Below are 21,114 nucleotides of genomic sequence, written 5' to 3'. Positions count from 1 at the left end.
ACAGAACAGGGTTATCATCCACAAGATAAAATTGCATTTCACGATGTATCTAAATTCGAAACAGCCCTAGACCTGAAAATAGTCATCTTTCACAGATCGTGTTCAGGTAAATTGGAAGTCTATAAAAATACAGATGAAACACACCCGAACACCATACATTTATATCTGCATGAGGATCATTACTACATGATAAAAAATCTGAAGGGCTTCTTAGAGTACAGCTATGCTCGCAAGCACTGCTATCAAGGCTTTAACGATCGCAGTTTATATTATTGCAAATTTACATGCAACATGTGTAATACGCCCCAGTGCCACACACATCCTAAGAAATGAGTACAGTGTGAGGACTGTGCTAGATATTGTAGATCTGACTTCTGTTATGAAATGCATAAACAGCCGCAAAGTGAAGCAGTGAGGTCATGCTGCGACCTCGTAAAATTTTGTGGCAGATGTTGCAGACAGTATAGAGCGAAATGGTCGGGTGATAAACTATTATTGCACAAGTGCGCGCCGTCCAAATGTCCGCATTGCAATGACATACTGATAGATGAAGGCCATCACAGCTGTTATATTCAACCCGTAAAACCTGATGAGCATAGTGAAAAATATATTTATTTTGATTTCGAGACGATGCACGAAGATTCAAGACATACTGCAAATTACGTGTGCGCCATTTCGCAAGACGGTGAAGAGTTCACAGCCGAAGGTGTTGATTGCGTAGATTTCAGATGTCCAAAATTTGCAGACTTTACATTTATAGCACACAATGCTTCAGGTTTCGACTCTTATAAATTGCTCGAGTATTTCACAAGTCAGGGTTTGGCGCCAAGCATTATACTCCAAGCATGCAGACTCGTATACAGGTGCTGGTCATATAATTAGAATATCATCAAAAGTTGATTTCACTAATTCCATTCAAAAAGTGAAACTTGTATATTATATTCATTCATTACCCACAGACTGATATATTTCAAATGTTTATTTCTTTTAATTTTGATGATTAGAGCTTACAGCTCATGAAAGTCAAAAATCAGTATCTCAAAATATTAGAATATTTACATTTGAGTTTGAATAAATGACCATCCCTACAGTATAAATTCTGGGTATCTCTTGTTCTTTGAAACCACAATAATGGGGAAGACTGCTGACTTGGCAATGATCCAGAAGACGAACATTGACACCCTCCACAAAGAGGGTAAGTCACAGAAGGTCATTACTGAAAGGTGTGGCTGTTTACAGAGTGCTGTATCAAAGCATATTAAATGCAAAGTTGACTGGAAGGAAGAATTTGGGTAGGAAAAGGTGCACAAGCAACAGGGATGACCGCAGGCTTGAGAATACAGTCAAGCAAAGCCGATTCAAACACTTGTGAGAGCTTGACAAGGAGAGAACTGAAGCTGGAGTCAGTGCATCAAGATTCACCACGCTCAGACGTCTTCAGGAAAAGGGCTACCAAGCCACTTCTGAACCAGAGACAAAGTCAGAAGCATCTTACCTGGGCTGTGGAGAAAAAGAACTGGACTGTTGCTCAGTGGTCCAAAGTCCTCTTTTCAGATGAAAGTAAATTTTACATTTCATTTGGAAATCAAGGTCCCAGAGTCTGAAGGAAGAGTGGAGAGGCACAGAATCCATGTTGCTTGAAGTCCAGTGTGAAGTTTCCACAGTCAGTGATGATTTGGGCTGCCATGTCATCTGCTGGTGTTGGTCCACTGTGTTTTCTGATGTCCACAGTCAACGCAGCCATCTACCAGGAAATTTTAGAGCACTTCATGCTTCCTTCTGTTGACAAGCTTTATGGAGATGCTGATTTCATTTTCCAGCAGGACTTGAGCCTGCCCACACTGCCAAAGGTACCAAAAGCTGGTTCAATGACCATAGTGTTACTGTGCTTGATTGGCCAGCAAACTCGCCTGACCTGAACCCCATAGAGAATCTATGGGGTATTGTCAAGAGGAAGATGAGAGACACCAGACCCAACAATGCAGATGAGCTGAAGGCCACTATCAGAGCAACCTGGGCTCTCATAACACCTGAGCAGTGCCACAGACTGATCGACTCCATGCCACGCCGCATTGCTGCAGTAATTCAGGCAAAAAGGTGCTGTACATGCTCATACTTTTCAGTTGGCCAAGATTTTTAAAAATCCTTTCTTTGTATTGGTCTTAAGTAATATTCTAATATTTTGAGATACTGATTTTTGACTTTCATGAGCTGTAAGCTCTAATCATCAAAATTAAAAGAAATAAACATTTGAAATATATCAGTCTGTGTGTAATGAATGAATATAATATACAAGTTTCACTTTTTGAATGGAATTAGTGAAATAAATCAACTTTTTGATGATATTCTAATTATATGACCAGCACCTGTATATGTACGATCATGCATTTAAACAGAGATACATAGACAGTTACAGTTTCTTGCCTATGAAATTTTCAAAAATGACCTCCGCTTTAAACCTAAACACCGACGAAAAAGGTTTCTTTCCCCATCATTTTAATCATTTGCAAAATGCAAATTATGTCGGTCCGTATCCATCTAAAGAAGATTATGGATACAACACAATGTCCGAACCTGATCAGGTAAAATTTGATAGGTGGTACGAGAGTGTAGCAGGACAGGTGTTTGACTTCAAAACACAACTCGGAATGTATTGCAAGAACGATGTTGTTTTGTTACGTGAGGGATGTATGAAATACAGAAAAGAGTTTGTCTGTACAAACGTGGACCCCTTCGGATGTGCAATGCTCGCGGGGTGCGCTATGAAGGTGTTTAAAACACTTTCTTTTATCCAAAGACACAATAGCCCTAACGCATAAAAACGAGTATCTTAATCAGTACAAAGCTTATTCTACCCCGTCCATTCAGTGGTTGGAATATATTAAAGCAAGCAAAAATGTTGACGTACATCATGCATTAAATCACGGAGAAGTCAAATTCGGATCTTATTACGTGGATGGATATTATGAGTTTAACGGTGATAGAACGGCTTTGGAATTCCTGGGGTGTTTCTGGCACGGGCATTGTTGTCATTTTAATCCTAACTAATTAAATCCTGTGTCAAAAACACCTTTCGGTGTGCTCAGAAGACAGTCTGATAATAAGCTGGAAGTTGTGTGTAAAACTTACAACCTCTAAGTAATTACTATTTGGGAATGTCAGTGGGAGAACGCCAAACAAAACGATCCTGATGTTAGGACTTTTATGAGTAATTACGTGGCACCTGAACGACTGAATCCTAGGGCATCGCTTTTCGGCAGTCGAACGAACGCACTGAAGCTTTACCATAAAGTTACAGAGGGCAAACGCGTATCATATCTGGATTTTTTTGTCATTGTATCCTTTTGTGCAGTCACGTAAAACTTACCCGATCGGTCATCCTGAAATAATTTAAAAAGATTTTGAACCGTTCGAGTCCTATTTCAGGCTTATTAAATGTACGGTTCTGCCCCCGCGTAAACTACTTCATCCGCTTATCCCTTTCAAATCACCGCAGGGGAAGCTATTGTTCGCTCTGTGTCGCACCTGCGCAGAGCAACAACTACAGACGCGTTGTCAGCACAGCGATGAAGAAAGGGCTATTTCAGGGGTTTGGACGTCTGTGGAACTCTCACACTCCATAGTTAAAGGCTATACAGTTGTCAGAATTGTGGAAGTCTGGCACTTTCCGCAGACGTCAGATACATTATTCACCGAATATGTTAAGACTTTTCTCAAATTCAAGCAAGAGGCTTCAGGTTTCCCCCCGCACATAGTGACAGATGCCGAAAAACAGTCTTACGTCAAAGATTATTTTAAGGAGGAGGGCATTCAACTCGACATCGACAAAGTCGCGCTCAATCCGGCATGTAGATCTATAAATAATTTATTGAATACCCTTTGGGGAAGATTCGGACTTAGATGTAATTTACCTATGACTGAACTTTTGACAGATCCTGAAGATTTCGCCCGTCACATTTTTGGATACTACCACGTCATTAAACACTTCTCATTCGTGTCAGACTCTGTAGCCCTAGTGCAGTGGTGCTACTCTGACGAGAACCCCGCCCCCACACGCGATGTTAATGTGTTTATCTCCTCATTCACCACGGCGTATGGACGCTTGGAATTATACGACCTTATGGACAGATTAGGACCTCGCGTTTTTTACGTAGATACAGACAGCCTTATCTTTTCGTCGAAACATTTACATTTTACATTTACATTTATGCATTTAGCAGACGCTTTTATCCAAAGCGACTTACATTGCATTCAAGTTACAGTTTTTTTTTTAAACATTTTATCAGCTCTAAAGAAGGCGAAAGAAGGCGAATGGATGCCTCAAACAGGTTCATACCTCGGCGAACTGACGAACGAACTCGACATAGACGATAAAATCTCGAAATTCGCATCAACTGGTCCAAAATCATACGGCTTTAAAACTGCAAAAAATAAAGTCACACTTAGAGCGAAAGGGATCACGCTCCATTCTTCGAATGAGCGAAACGTTACCTTAGAAAGTATGCTATGTCTGGTACACGGTTATGTAGCATCTCGTGACACGTCCCACCTGCTCACCCGTACAGAAACCATTGTACGGAATGAAAAGAAGTTCACACTACATATTAGATCAGTTTTGAAAAGGTTCAAAGTGGTTTATGACAAACGGGTTCTCTTGCCTAACTGCTCCACTTTATCCTACGGTTATTAACAATGTGTCCAGAGCAGACGATGTGTATGTTAAAGAAGGTTTTGACTTTCGTTTTCAATTCCCGTTCTCCGCGGTGGTCTCCGGACCTTCTGGCAGCGGGAAGACTGTCTTTGTGAAAAATCTGTTGTGTAACGCAGATAAGATGATCAATGTAAAAATTGACAGTGTAGAACCTGGTCGAAAAGAACGCACACACATGAGTTTAACTTAAGAACATTCCACTGGAACTGATCTTCCATCATCAGCTCGTAAAAGTTACAAATGACCAACCCAACGCCCAAAGTATCTGACTAAGCTTCCTGTCTGTTCTCCTTATCTCATGAAGCTGGGAGGAGAACATCTGGCCATCCTTTGAAGAACCAATCTTCAATGTTATTCCTGACCAGTTTACCATAAATAAAGTCGAATAAACAGACAGTACAAAGCACGGGGAATCTGGACATGCTCCAGCACAGACCCTCCCTGAGTCCCCTGACTGCTTTTGACCATAATTCAATGATGGAATCAACAAGGAACGACAGATATATCTTAACCAGACCTCAACAAACCTACAGCACAGACATCCTGGTGACCTCATAACATCCTGGTGACCTCATAACAAACCCCTTTTCTTCACTGCATTCCAAGAGGATGCCGCCTCTTTTGCTCGTACAACAAAGAGACTCTAGTCGCACAGAGGATCTTCAAAAGGACAATCCAGAAAAGACTGCTGCTATTAAAGCAATATACTCAAGAGACAATATATGAATGTGGTATTTTATGTCGTTATCTTGCTGTAGTTATTAGAACTTAGGATATTTTTAATCTATGACTTAACAGACACCCAACTTTGCAAAGTGAACAACTGGTGAAACTGCAAGGAAACTTGGCTGAAAGTCTGGGCGTTGCCCCCCCGATCGCGCTGTGAAACATCTGGCTGATCATCTCAAAAGACTTCAACGCCCTGTCCACGTCTGACCAAAGTAACTTGCAAAGCTGCTGCGTAAGAACTTCAAACTTGCTATTCGCGCGCTGCTCAAGCCGCCATCAAATCCAAAAGGAGGAATCCTGAGTGACGTCACGCGACAACACATCAGCAAGAAAGTCCGGGGCTTCCCTCCAGCAACAACCAACCTCAAGAAGAATTTCCTTCAACTCAACTCAAAGCAAGTAAAACAAACAAATCTTGAATTCGCTGAGTTTGAATTGAATGAATCGTTAAAAGATAACGATAACAGAGTCTTCTGTTTGTGACGTCCCAAGGGCGTCTTTATTCTCAGGAAAAGAGAATAGCTTAACTTTCTTCAAACTGCTTTTATCTTGCCATAACGTATGTATGTGTGTGTGTGTATGTGTTTTGTTGTGTATTGTACCTTAGAATAGTAAATAAACTCTCGATTCATTTTTAATGAATAGTCTGCTGCCTTGATTTTAAAATCTTAAATTATTTGCCATAGATCGTGTTACCTGTGCTCAAAGATTTCCCAATCAATTCTGTATTATCAACAATAAGCCGAATTGCTAAAATATACTGTATTAATACTCGCTGGTCGAGTCGTTAATAAGGTATAAATGATACAATTTTGATTAATATCAATTAATCAGATCAAAACCGAATTTCTACGATTTGGTTCCCTAAAGCTAAAATTTATAAATGAAGGATAAAACCCTTACAACAATATTGTTTTTTATACAGCTGTTAGCAACCTTTGCATGATGAACTCGTCATTGTTATATTTATTGAAGGTATACCAAAATCTTGATTTATTGCCTCCTAATAAGAATTCTATTTTGATTTGTGATTTAATGGAATTAGCATATTCAAACGATGAACTCTCATGAGCGTTCACGAAATATGTTCATCATAAATCATTTTCCATTATATTGATATAAGTTATCAATATAATGGAAAATGATTCATGATGAACATGAATCTGTTTTTTCAAGGTAAAACCAGTAGGATTATTACACTGAATACGCAGTATATTATTTTGTACAAGAGTCCCAGAGACTCTATGCAAATAATGGTTTTAGGTCATCAAATTTTTCCAGGGAGCACAAAATATTTCATGGAATGTTATCATGATGCAACCAATCAGCCTTTCGGATTTCTTTTGATTGACTTTAAAGCTAAAACGGCGGAGCGTTTGTCTCAGATCTGTTTTCAGATCATCAGGTGGTGTACGCACAGAAAAGAACTCTGTAAACTTTGGTGAAAATAAGAAAAATGAGCAATAGGCTTTGTAAAAACCAACCTCTTTTAAAATTGTTATATAAGGCTTCACCGAAGCAGCGGCGCGTCATTTTACATTCGGCATCAGATCAACTGATTCTATCCTTGTGCGAAATAGCTCTTAACGTGCTCCGCGGTACCATACCTCTAAACAGCGCACAGTTCCGCAGATTAAAAAAAGAACAGAGGAAATCAAATACACGGCTAGTAAAAAGATCACCGTCAAGAGAAAAAAAACCGATTGATTAATCTAGGGGTGACCCCGAATAGTCGACGATTCGATGCTTCGATTCGAGGAGCCTGATTTGACTCCCAATCTCACAGTCGAATATTCGCAGGGTGTTATGATCATACCATTTTGGCTATATGGGGGTGCTCAATGTCTGATTTCACATAGAACTACCGGTTTTCTCCCAATAAGTTAATATACAGCCTATTATGATAATGCTGTAAATAAGAATCTGAAAAGAAAAAAAGCTTTAAATAAATATTTTAACGTGCGTGAATAAATCCAACCACCCCTATAGATTTAAGTTTCACTTTCCATAATCCGTGACCGACAGAGAAACATTTTGGCGGCAAGGATTTAAAACTTAAACTGACGAGTGAATGACTTTTTTCGATCAGGTAGGATACAAGTGATTTCAAAACATTTCAGCCGGTTTATATATATCGTATATATATTATTTATCTCGTATAAGACACCTTTGGTTGAGTCGCTGCAGTAAAGCGCTCTATTGAACAGTGATTATCTCTTCAGTGCGCAGCAGGACAAACAACTATGCAGAATAGTAATAACTATGACTGGGACTATACACATAACATTATAAGAACAACACTATTATAATAAAACGCTGTGAATTTTTAGAGTTTAGTTGCCGTGTTTCTGCACGTTGTTGCGTCAAGAACGCGTCCACAAAAGGAGTTCAGAGCCGCGCAGACACGTTCATGCATCGGGGCGTTTTGTGCATATAGCCTATAAGTTATATTAACGTTGTGTTGTATAAATGAAGCATATTTTATATGAGATAAATTGATTAAAAACCTTCTATCAAAGGATTAATTCTACTGGTCATTCAGCGCATGACCTATACTGTCATATAACGTTATAATGAGAGCACTATTGTAAAAAATGTTGTGAATTCTTTCGCTGACATTTAATGTTAACTATCTTTTAATCAAAACATAAAACATTATTCACTCCGTTTGTATCTGCGAGGCTTCCATTACACATTTTCCCTGAGTATTAATGTCAGTATTTATGACTGTCCAGTGTCTGACTTGACTCTTGGTAATGTTTTTTGCCCCCTGCCCCCAAACATATGATTCGACTATCAGTAAGATTCGAAAATTCCGATTCAACTATGAAAATCCTTAGTCAGGAACACCCCTAGATTAATCAAAGAGGAGGTTTTCTCGTCCCTCTGTTAAGTGTCGCCACATCTTTTATCACTAGTTTAATAACATCAAGACAACATTAGGAATGGAATATGCTGAAAAGCATTATGTAATTCCGCAGAATCAGCTGAATAAATTAAGAGCCGGGAATGTTCGCGAGACAATTCAACAAGTTGTGGAGAACGATTTGGATGGTGCTATAAGAATTATATTACAGAGGTCTGATTTAGATTCGCACGGGAAAGCTAAACTTTATTTCAGTGTCTTGCAGAGGTTTTTAACTATGGTAAAACAGGGTGATTTGGAGAGCGGTACTTTAACTCTCACGCTCCCGAAACAGGATACCGTTCATACCGACGCACCTGCTAGTACACCTGCACCACCGTCTAATAATGACGATGAAGAGGATCACATCGTCAACGAGATCTTAATGTACCGCAAAGGCGATTAAAAAACATCAAATTCATTTTGAATAAAATGTCTAATGCTAAGCAGTTGTCTTCATGGGCAGATTCTGGAGAGTTTGTGTTTAAAGGTCGCGTAATCGCCGGTTCGCACATGATGGATTTGGTTGAAAGCGTAACAGCTCCTCATATCATCCGCGATGAATACAGACCTCGCGGATGGAGCGAATTTCTAGATGCTTTTGCCGTTTTAAATATACCATTTTCAACTACAGTAGGTAGTCAACCAGAATGCCTATTACCGCCGCGCTAGCCGGCGCGGTAATGCCGCAGCGGCAAATACAAATTACTCAGATGTGAAAGTCGTTCGCGAAATCACCACCAGGTGGCGCAAAGGGACGGTTGACACGCTGGGGTTTTTATGGCCTTCACCCACCCGCTCCCGCTATTCCCTCTTTGTTCACCCGCTGTCTGCTTAATTAGAATAATTTCTTCCTGACCCGACCGTTCTCACTAAATTTAGATCTCGTTTCCAGAATCTCACATTTAAATTTCCGCTACTGAAAGAGAGATATAGGCTAACGAATAAAAGTGTAGCCTGCACAAAATTGTATTTGTTATTTTATTCGTCTTGTCATTCGTTTAATATTTACAACACAATAGGAAAAAGTGTCGCAGAGAGAGAAAAAAAGTTGTACAACTTACTTTTTGTAGTAAGTTGAACAAAAATAGCCTTTTATTAATCTTGTCAAAATACTAAATTCCTTTGACATTTTTCTATTAAAAATGGAAAACCGAGTTGATCGTCCTTCAAGGACAGCACATCATCCACACTTTGCTCCACACTTACTCCCCATATCTCCTCACTGGACGCGCCTTTAGAGAGAAATGCATCTTCATAGATTACAAAGGCTAATGAAAGACTTTTTAATTTTCGATTTGAATTATTTCGTTGTAAAGTAGTATTTTATAGCATTCTATAAATATATTTATGTCAGTGAGGCAAGTATTTGCTGAGTTTCGGTTCAATTTTTGTGAAGTATTCCTGCTCAAGATCAAGAGCTTGTTTGTTTTCTTTATTTTAAAAAGCAACACATTTTTTTTAATATTGTGAGTGCACACAAATAAAACTATTTGCGGCTTTTAATGATGTATACTCTTACCTTTTATGAGGAAAAATTACAGCGCATTTTAATTTTCCATTCTTAAGAAAAACAAAACGCAAGTGATCTCGCTAGCGCCTCCATGTCCTTCAAAGCGCACTTCAGCTTCCACCTTTAGCACAAACGATTTTATATTTATCACACATTTATCTGACATTTTTAAATGTATATTGTGAAATGCATGACGTTTTTTATGTCCCATATCTTGTTTGTTTGTCCCATATTTGTCTGGCGCTGGCCGCATGGTATTTAAAAAGATAATAAATACAACTTGAAATTAACAAACATAAAATGTTCCAATCATGTTTCTAAATTAACTTAAAGAAACAAAACGAAATATAATCACTTTGCCATTAAAAACCAAAGCTGAACTCTTTTTAATGGCTGCAACAGCAGCTGTGTAAAGGAGAAGAGAGAGAGAAAGTTTGTCTCGGGAGTCGGGTAGCAAGCGGCATTTTATAGACCTGCTCCAACACACCGGTCTGTAATTATCAAGCACTGAACACCTTGGATTCACATGGGCTACAGAGTGGGCATGGGCTCAAAATAGGCATTTTATCTGGGGCCCACATGGGTGAACCCATGAACAACTTTCTCACGAGATCCCATCCCCCACGACATCAAACTACCGCGAGATGCAGCCCTGCCTCGAGCTGCAAGCAGGGTGGATCCCGCGAGAATTCATTCAGCATTTCCCATCCCCCACGCGGCACGCACTGCGTCGCGCCGACGCCATTACTGCTCACTGACTTGTCACGTTTCATTTAATCTGTTCGTAAACAATGACGAGTGCAAACAGAGAGCGTTCAGTGCGCTGGCGTCCAGGTGCGGGTTAACAAATTAAACACTGATTTGATGTTATACACAGTAATTGTTATGGTTACATATACAAACTTAATTTTTTGAGGTGGATTACGCCTTTATTATTATGAAGTTAAATTAATGACTAACCATTCTCTTGCTTTGCGGACACAAAACCAAAGTTAATTCGTCCAGTTGTGGTCAGCAGGATCTGGCACGGAAAAACTTGAAATAAGATCTTTATCAGAAATGTGTGTGTATTCTGCAGCTGAAAACACACTGCTTAATGTTACACATTATAATTATTTTTATTTTAGATAGAACATGTCTATATTACGTTAAGCAAAAAAATAAAAAATAGCCTCCAGCAGTGTGACTGAATTTTCATTTGTGTAATTCCAGTTGAAGGTTGGGGTTTGGGAGAGTTGAGCTCCGAAGTAGGGGCTGCAAAGTAGATCTTATCTGCATTAACGCAGTAACTGCGGACCGACCAGATTTCTTGCGCTATGGAACAACGCGGTAGCGGTCGACTCAGTAACATGTATTTTGTTTGCGGGGTCTGTGCGCAGTGATGCTCAGAGCAGGCTACCGATGGTGATGTATGGCCCTCAGACAGAACAGGAAGGTTGTCGATCAGTGACAGCAGAATAAGGATGGAGCAAAGTGTGGATGATGCGCTGTCCTTGAAGGACGGACTCGGTTTTGTTTATATTTTGCTTAACCTATAATTTTAAATGACAGATGTCCTATTTATTTTTCTCTGCGACACTTTTCCTACTGTATTAACAGAAAAATGTCAAACGAATTTATAGTATTTTGACAAGACGAATAAAAATAGCTAACAGGCTTTTTGTACAACTTACTTTTTCTCTCTCTGCGACACTTTTTCCTATTGTGTTGTAAATGTTTTGTTAAAAACGAAAATTCGTTGTTAAAAACGAATTGTATCCTGACGAATAAAAATAAATACAATTTTATTAGTTTTTATATTACAAATACTATTTCGTTATATAATGTATTTGTTGAATAATGAAAGAACTTGTGAGTTTAAAATTACAGACGTTTTATTAATTTGTCCGGTATAGGCTATTTTGTTTAATTGTTTTGGCTAAATCCTGGCCAGGTTTTATTTATTCGTTTCTTGTTTAATAATGGGAATTAAATAATACAATGTGCTCACATTTTCACTAAAATTAAGGAAGGAATTAACAAAAAGAAAAAAATTCTACGATTTCCTAATTCGGGCATGTCATGTGCAGGAGTTGTCTAATGTAGCTAGTTCCTGTTAAATAAGGACAGATAACAAAGTAGGTCCGTGACATGTAGAAACTGTAACATTTATTGTAAGAATTAAATGTAGATTTTAAACATTTGTATTTGTGAGAAATATTAAGTAATGTGACACTGACATTTACTATGCTGCTTGAGTTCGTTCTGAATAACAAAGTACTAAATTTGCTTCTGTGAATATTAATTATTTTAACTAGTTTATCTTAGATTATAGACCAACTGCAACCAATTTCGGCAGAGTGCTATGCAAAACGCGAGGGAATGTGCTCCAACGCGTTCAAATTTTTACTTTTCAAAGTCTGTGGTTAAAGCGCCACTTAGCGGTAAAAGGCAGCAATTACACTTTTTAAATGTTACCGCCGCGGGAACGGCAACATCTGTATAAGCAACCCACAAGTTAAACGCGTGGTCGAAACCCTTAAAGGGAAATCACTCGCACACAGCCAGCAGATGTCGCCAAAGATGGTGACCCCGTTGAAAAAACGGCGAGGTAAAAAGCGTGCGGCTACGTCACAGCTTAGTACCCCAGTCGGAAACGCGTTTAATTCGTTTAATAAAGTTATTGTTTGTAAATATATTTGTAAGCATATTTGAAATTTTTGAAATATTTGTATTAAAACGTGTTGAATTATCAACGCGACATTAAGAAAAAAAAATGACTGATTACCCATTGTCTTTTATTTATAAAAGTACACAATACATTTGCGATTACATCTTTTATTTATTAAACATGTAATTATAGAGCAGTTCTAGATGCATTACAGAGCTTTACAGATCTGCACGCAGTGAATACAATTAAATGTATCACAGAGGCGAGGTTTCAATCTCTTTACAAATCGAACCACCATGTCATAATTTTTAATCAGATCATCATAATACATTTTAACAATATTTTCATAATCGTGACCTTTTGACATGATACAGAAAAAACAATGTTGGCCACAAGCATCTGATGCGAAGTCTTGAACCTGTTTGTTAGAGCATTGCACGCGAATAGAATTGTTTTTTAAAAAAGTCTTGGACAGTCTTTGGAAAACACGGATCTTTAGGGCATCCGCCAAAGCTATAAAAAAAACAACTAACGCCGTCGCTGTTTACGTAGGTGGCTACCCAGTGTTGACCCGGTTCTGTGGACGGGTCGGTATTAAAAATAAGCATAGCCAGTAAATTCTTTAACGGCGTTTTGGGTAGGTAATCGCACGGAAGCACACCTAAAAAATAAAGGTGCTGGTCATATAATTAGAATATCATCAAAAAGTTGATTTATTTCACTAATTCCATTCAAAAAGTGAAACTTGTATATTATATTCATTCATTACACACAGATTGATATATTTCAAATGTTTATTTCTTTTAATTTTGATGATTATAACTGACAACTAAGGAAAATCCCAAATTAAGTATCTCAGAAAATTAGAATATTGTGAAAAGGTTCAATATTGAAGACACCTGGTGTCACACTCTAATCAGCTAATTAACTCAAAACACCTGCAAAGGCCTTTAACCCTCTGGGGTCGACAAACGCGTATACGCGTTTTGAGGCAGATTTTCCTGATAAGGCCGAAATGAGCTTGAATTACTCTGCCATTTTTGATCGTACAGATAAGAGCAATACACCATTCGAATCTGTAAGGGGTCTACTTTTATTTGTATACACTCATAATAACACCTAAACTTTGTGCTTTTGAAGAATAAAGAAAACAAACAGGGTGCGCTCTCTGTCTTCTCCGTCTCCGCGAGCTGCTTTTTAAAACACGTCACTAAAATGAACTGTAACTCAGCAAATACTTCACACAGAGACATGAGAAATAAATCTATAGAAAGCTTGACATGTCTACTCTCAAATGAATTAAGTCTTACCGAAAACAAATATTCTGTGATAAAGTAATCCGTATGAAACCAAGGACATGTCCAGTTTTTCCGTCTGGTCTCATTATCTCTAATTAGGTCACGCCCACGCGCTGCTCGCGCTATTGTTATTACAAACCTCCACCCGAGCCACGTGGCATGTAAACGCCCACACCACCGTAAACAAAGCAGCAACGCGTTCATCTCGGATACTTTTCAGTTCTGGAAGAACACGCTGTGAGGAATAAGCCTTGTATTTACCTCAGAAATGCGCTGAGAGGAAAAAGCCTTGTATTTACCCCCAGAAGATGCGCTGAGAGGAAAAAGCTTTGTTTACCTCACAAACAGAACGCGAGCGCAGCTGGAGCCGGCGTAAGAGGAGATACTTTATACCGAGTAAGTAATGTTTCTTATTGGCATTCGATAATGTGTTGTTGTGACAAAGTTTAACGCATTTACTAGGTGAACTTTTCCCAAACTATAACTCCAGAATAAAATGTGTGAAATCGAGTGCACGAAGTGAGGATAGTTATGTTCTATAAACAACGATATAAAAGTAATGTCTAAGAAAGTTTAGACCAATCTTTACTGTGAAGTAGCCTACTCTGTTTGCAAATACCTGCTCAAACATGTTTATAATAAGCTTAACAATAATAATTTAGTTTATCAGTTATAAAATGTTGTTTTTGTATGATAATACATGCAAAGCATGTGTGCATCTATGTTATAAAATCACGTGGGCAACATTGGTGATTGCTAATGTAATAATATAGTTGCTCCTGATAAGCCTATCAACATGCTCACTAATTTATTTATTAATTTTAGTGTATGTGGGGGGGGGGGGCTTTCACATCCACCCTATAATGATAAAAATCCACCCAGTGTTTTTTTTTTAAATCTCTATAAATAATATCCCCTTTCTCAAATCAAGCCGTTCTCAGATGCTTGACTGTGTGACGTTACACAGACCCAGGCCCCTCCCAAGATTGTTGATTGACACTGGTGTTTTACCTTAGACCCGCCCTGAGTGAGCTGTCATCAGTCCACCATCGTTTTGATGTCAGAGCAGAATGTCTCCTAAGCGACTGAGGTGTTTTGTTATTGGATGTAATAATGAACATAGCAGTCATCATTTACTCCCGACCTCTGAGCCGCTTAAGACGCAGTGGATTATCTTTGTTTTTGAAGGGAATGCTCCCCCATCTACTTAAATGCATCTATGTTCGCGCGAATCATTCATGATCCAGCCTCACCTACAGAAGTAGTGAGTATAAGGTTCTTATAACAGTCTCATGAGAATGGCTCATCACCCCATGGAAAAGAGGGGCGGGGTGAGCAGAGTTCATTAGCATTTAAAGAGACATGCACTAAAATGGCTTGCTGTGTGCAGAGCTGTTTTTGACAAGGTAAAAAGGGTGTTATTTTACACTACTTTTACATTAGACTTTTCATTAAGACACTAAAAAATCATAACTTGTGGAAAATGGGCATCTGATGACCCCTTTAAGTACAAACTAGAACTCATGTTAGATGGAGTATGGGGCACATCAGCCAAGATTCTAGATTTCTGACTAACTTGTTATGCAGATGCATTCACTATGAGGAGCTAGACAATAATACTATTGAAAGAACGGAAAGCATGGCCGTTATTTCATAGTACAGGCCTTAACTTTTGGTTACTGTCTCAATGTAATTCAAGTTGTTATATAGTTATATTAACTATAGGGGGCTAGACAAATACTATTGAGGTATTAGCAAGCATGTGACGACTTATTGATTTGCAATAACTGTCAGTGCAAGACTCTGAGAAACATATTAGCTTATAGTTCCAAACCCTTTTTTTAACCCAGTTGTATACGTCAGGAATGTATACATTTTATGAAAAAAAAAAAAAAAAAGTCTGCAAAGATCATGATATCTCAGTGTTTTTGTATCGTTCCCCCCACATCACCCACCCCCCAACCAAAATATGTATATTTTAACAAAACTGCTTTTCTAATACCAAACTATTTAGGGTTTCCTTTTCAAGAATTTCATTTTTGACAGTTGAACCAAATAGAAACGTTCATGTATTGAATATATATTCTTGTATGAATTCTATATTACATCAAATGGAAATACAGAAACATATGAAAAAGCATAGCAGTTTTCCTTTTGGAGTGAACTATTCCTTTAGAAAGAAAAAAACTTCACTTTTGGTCTTACCTTCTTAGTAGGTGGAACACTAGGTGGTCTGAAAAAAGTAGCATCTCGTGGGCTGACTGCTGTAGGGTCCTCAGGAATTGCAGCAGAGTCCTTAGACACATCACTTATTTCAGTCTGATCCTGTGGACAATATTAGAAGTAATAATATCAGGAATTGGCCATCCACAGGGTAAAAAAAAACAATTTTGGCACTAAAAGAACAATCTACTAACCACATTGCTACGGTTCTCCGTGTTGCGACATTTCTCATGGTCACAGACACAGTTTTCCCCACAGGTAATTTTTCCTTTGCGGCAGCGACAAAGCTTGTTAACACAGCGGCCCCGACACGCACACTATAGAAGACAGAACCATACATAAATGGCTTGCTAAAACGGAAGCCTTTGAAACAGCTATATAAAGCTGCAACAAACTCCAAGGCATATCCTGGTGAATATACATGACTATCATTCAAGATGTACAATCCATGTGTCCCTGTCACAAAACTCACGCCGTTCATTTTTGACTTCTTAGAACCTCGTCGTGCTCTGTCGTTTTTCTCTGGACGCCACTCGTCCTCTTCTTTCTCAGACTCTGACGGAGAGATGAGTTCATCAAGATCTATAGGCTCTTGCAGACGTGCCCGCGCAGTGGAGTAGATTTTGGCTTTGGGCTTGATGTGGAGAGGAAAAAGACAGTGATCAGAATAGACGTCTAAATCTTGGAGGCATGGAGAAAATAGTCAAGAAGCCTGAAACAATGAGGTTCACCTTAGGTGGAACATATTCAAAAGATGTATCAGGTGACTCATTCACAGAAGAGAGGACTTTCTTTGCACTCGTCAGCTGGGCCAGAAGTAATTTCTGTGGAGATCCACCCACAAAACAAAATGTTTTAGGTTTCAGAAAATTGCCTGCACAACTTATATGAAAAATGTAATTGATCATTTCAGTTACCATTAAATTACTTATGATGAAATTTGTGAGTGAAAGGGTTTATACCTGTTTGTACTGTTCATTTTCATCCTTGAGTTTCTGGTTCTGATCATTGAGTTCTCGCAGTTTTTCAATTTCCTCTTCCTGTGACAAAGCAATATATATATTTATTTATTATCCTTATTTTTAAACGTTCACTTACTGTTTTACTTGGCAAATGATGTCATGTTTAATAGGCAACTCTGACACTGAATGTGTGCAATAAGACAATGCCTGCATACCTCATCAACCCAAAAATGTATCTTTTTTCGTTGTAATTTACATATTACACAAAGAAACTTATTATACCCAAATTCAACAATCATTTTTGTTGCAGAACAACCAGTCTATGGTGGGCCAAATTACTCAATTAAAATCATTAAATAAATGTTGAAATATATAAATAAACATTAAATGCATAATTAAATAATTAAATGCATAAATAAATATTTATTTCCTCCACATTTCATTTTCAGGGTTATGGTTGTCGGCATGTCACTCAACAATAGTGGGCATCACCTTTCAAACTCAATTTCTTTGGCCTTTCTAGTTTAGGTGCATCATGTCAAGCTATGGCTGAGCATGGTACAGGAATGGCTCGTTTCCACTGAACGGTATGGTTCAGTACAGTACAGCGTCATTCTCACACGAAGAAGAAAGAGCGACAATATCCGTTTCTCAATACCAATTACGCAAAGTTCAGACTTGCATCCTTGGTAGTTCGAACTTGGCAAGTTCGACTCAGGAGTGCGAACTCCTAAGGATGGGAGGACTCAAGTCAAGTAATTCTGCAAATGGAACAGCAGCGTAGGCTACATGATAAAGTCACTCAGCTCACCTTGGCTCCAGTTATCCGCACTACATGTATATTTACCATAAAACGAAATATGATGTCAAACACCGCTGCTTCTTTTCCTTTTTCATTTGAACATATCAATAATAGCCACAAAAATGTAGTTCAGACAATGCGTACATACATTACAATAAAACAAAATATGATAACCACCACTGCCTCTCTTTGTTTTCATTTTAAAAATATAAAACAATATGTGGTTCAGGCAATATGTGCATATATACTCTGATTATCTTCACTGTATAATAAAATGAAATACAAAGCACAACTCTGCCTCTTTTTGTTAAATGTCAGTTTTAATGAACACTAATAGCCATTATAAAAGTATAAGTACAAAGTATAAGAGGCTTATATAATAGGAAATAAAGACAAGCAAGCAATTAAGTCAAATGTATGCAACAAAGTCAGCACTGTACTACGGTAAACTTAAATATATAAAGTTATGAAACATAACTTTGTGCTCAGGCAAAACGATATGACCAGGAACAAATAATAGATTCACGAGACCAAAGATTACCTGTTAGATATAGCCTACCCAAAACAAAACAAATGATCTCTCATGTTTAACCACTACAGAGACATCAGAGCCAGTGGCAAATGTCAGATGGACTAGCTGAGGTAAGGCTGCTCTTAGTAGGATACATGAGCACTGAGTGCCTTCTGATCGACTGGAGCTCACATCTCCGAAATCGGCATAACAAATTTTCAAATAGGCGTCAAATAGGCCAAAACCCTGAAAATGAAATGTGGAGGCAATAAATACATAAATACATATTTATGCATTTAACGATATACCCATATATTTCAACATTTATTACATGATTTAAGTAGTTTGGCCCTCCATACCAGTCTTGTGTTCTTTTCATAAAAGTATGGAGACATCCACACCTGAAACTTTAGACGCTGCATTAGCTCGTGCTCCCGTTTAGACACCTCCTCCTGCTGCTCCTTCAGTTTCTCCTGTGCCACAGGCTTACTCTGGAGCTGACCAAGGAGATACAGCACCTGGACAATACATCAGACACAAGACATGAATGAAAGGCCAATATATTGAAAGATTATATGCATCTCAGTTATCTTTTGTTGGATGCATTTATATATTGTGACTGTCCCTTAGATGCTATAGCAGGGTTTCTGTAGGTATCAAATCTAATTTAATTCTAATTATCATATCTAATATTATTTCAATTTAAAATAAATGTCTTCTGTGTGAATGATATTTTAAAATGTCATTCATTCCTGAGATTCAAAGCTGAATTTTCAGCAGCCATTACTGCAGTGTCACATGATTCTTCAGAAATCATTAGAATATGCGGTCCCACTTTATATTAGGTGGCCTTAACTACTGTGTACTTACATTTAAATTAATAATTTGGTACAATGCACTTATTGTGTACATACATGTTTTTACATTGTACTTATATTTTTAAAAACACCTATATGTAATTACATCTGTAATTAATTTATGTAATTACATTTATAATTACACTGTTGACCCATCTCTTACACCTTAACCAACCCTTAAACCTACCCATACTACCAAACCTGTCCCTAACCTTACCCATATATCACCTCAATAGCAGCAAAAGTATTTTGCAATACAATATGACCACAATAAGTACATTATACCTTATTTTTTGATGCAAGTACATAGCAGTTAAGGCCACTTAATATAAAGTGTGACTGAATATGCTAATTTACTGCTCTGTTATGATTATTGGTGCTCAATCATTAATAATGGTTCTTATATCAATATTGAACATTTTTTTCTTCTTTATATTTTTGTAGAAATTACGACGTTATTTTTCAGGATTCTTTGATTTTAAACGAAAGCATTTACTTTGGATTTTAATTTGTCCATGTTGAATAAAATTATTTACTATATTGAAGTATTTAAAATTTATATATATACACATATACATACACATACATATATACACACACACATACATACATATATACACACACACATACAGTGGGTACAGAAAGTATTCAGACTCCCTTAAATTTCACTCTTTGTTATATTGCAGCCATTTGCTAAAATCATTTAAGTTCATTTTTTTCCCCCCTCAATGTACACACAGCACCCCATATTGACAGAAAAACACAGAATTGTTGACATTTTTGCAGATTTATTAAAAAAAGAAAAACTGAAATATCACATGGTCCTAAGTATTCAGACCCTTTGCTCAGTATTTAAGCACCCTTTCGATCTAATACAGCCATGAGTCTTTTTGGTAAAGATGCAACAAGTTTTTCACACCTGGATTTGGGGATCCTCTGCCATTCCTCCTTGCAGATCCTCTCCAGTTCTGTCAGGTTGGATGGTAAACGTTGGTGGACAGCCATTTTTAGGTCTCTCCAGAGATGCTCAATTGGGTTTAAGTCAGGGCTCTGGCTGGGCCATTCAAGAACAGTCACGGAGTTGTTGTGAAGCCACTCCTTCGTTATTTTAGCTGTGTGCTTAGGGTCATTGTCTTGTTGGAAGGTAAACCTTCGGCCCAGTCTGAGGTCCTGAGCACTCTGGAGAAGGTTTTCGTCCAGGATATCCCTGTACTTGGCCGCATTCATCTTTCCCTCAATTGCAACCAGTCGTCCTGTCCCTGCAGCTGAAAAACACCCCCACAGCATGATGCTGCCACCACCATGCTTCACTGCTGGGACTGTATTGGACCGGTGATGAGCAGTGCCTGGTTTTCTCCACACATACCGCTTAGAATTAAGGCCAAAAAGTTCTATCTTGGTCTCATCAGACCAGAGAATCTTATTTCTCACCATCTTGGAGTCCTTCAGGTGTTTTTTAGCAAACTCCATACGGGCTTTCATGAGTCTTGCACTGAGGAGAGGCCTCCATCGGGCCACTCTGCCATAAAGCCCTGACTGGTAGAGGGCTGCAGTGATGGTTGACTTTCTATAACTTTCTCCCATCTCCCGACTGCATCTCTGGAGCTCAGCCACAGTGATCTTTGGGTTCTTCTTTACCTCTCTCACCAAGGCTCTTCTCCCCCGATAGCTCAGTTTGGCCGGACGGCCAGCTCTAGGAAGGGTTCTGGTCATCCCAAACTTCTTCCAATTAAGGATTATGGAGGCCACTGTGCTCTTAGGAACCTTAAGTGCAGCAGAAATTGTTTTTGTAACCTTGGCCAGATCTGTGCCTTGCCACAATTCTGTCTCTGAGCTCTTCAGGCAGTTCCTTTGACCTCATGATTCTCATTTGCTCTGACATGCACTGTGAGCTGTAAGGTCTTATATAGACAGGTGTGTGGCTTTCCTAATCAAGTCCAATCAGTATAATCA

The 21,114-nt window shown here is 38.4% G+C and overlaps 1 protein-coding gene across 2 annotated transcripts in view; it reads right to left on the bottom strand.

The window, feature by feature from the left end:
• Window positions 1-21,114, bottom strand: part of kif4 (kinesin family member 4) — a 136,697-nt gene that overhangs the window by 7,587 nt on the left and 107,996 nt on the right. The window contains exons 25-30 of one of the 2 annotated variants that reach the window (XM_058757935.1): window positions 18,706-18,822; window positions 16,992-17,069; window positions 16,761-16,853; window positions 16,502-16,663; window positions 16,224-16,346; window positions 16,012-16,131 (exon numbers count right to left, since the gene is read on the bottom strand). In XM_058757935.1, coding sequence (XP_058613918.1) covers window positions 16,012-16,131; window positions 16,224-16,346; window positions 16,502-16,663; window positions 16,761-16,853; window positions 16,992-17,069; window positions 18,706-18,822 — 693 coding nt within the window. Of the gene's footprint in view, window positions 1-16,011; window positions 16,132-16,223; window positions 16,347-16,501; window positions 16,664-16,760; window positions 16,854-16,991; window positions 17,070-18,216; window positions 18,551-18,663; window positions 18,823-21,114 lie in introns of those variants that run through there. The other variant, XM_058757936.1, reaches the window with a different exon arrangement.

This window comes from Onychostoma macrolepis, chromosome 21, assembly GCF_012432095.1.
Source record: "Onychostoma macrolepis isolate SWU-2019 chromosome 21, ASM1243209v1, whole genome shotgun sequence".
Taxonomy (NCBI): Eukaryota; Metazoa; Chordata; class Actinopteri; order Cypriniformes; family Cyprinidae; genus Onychostoma; species Onychostoma macrolepis.
This window is presented reverse-complemented; position numbering and strand designations above follow the sequence as displayed.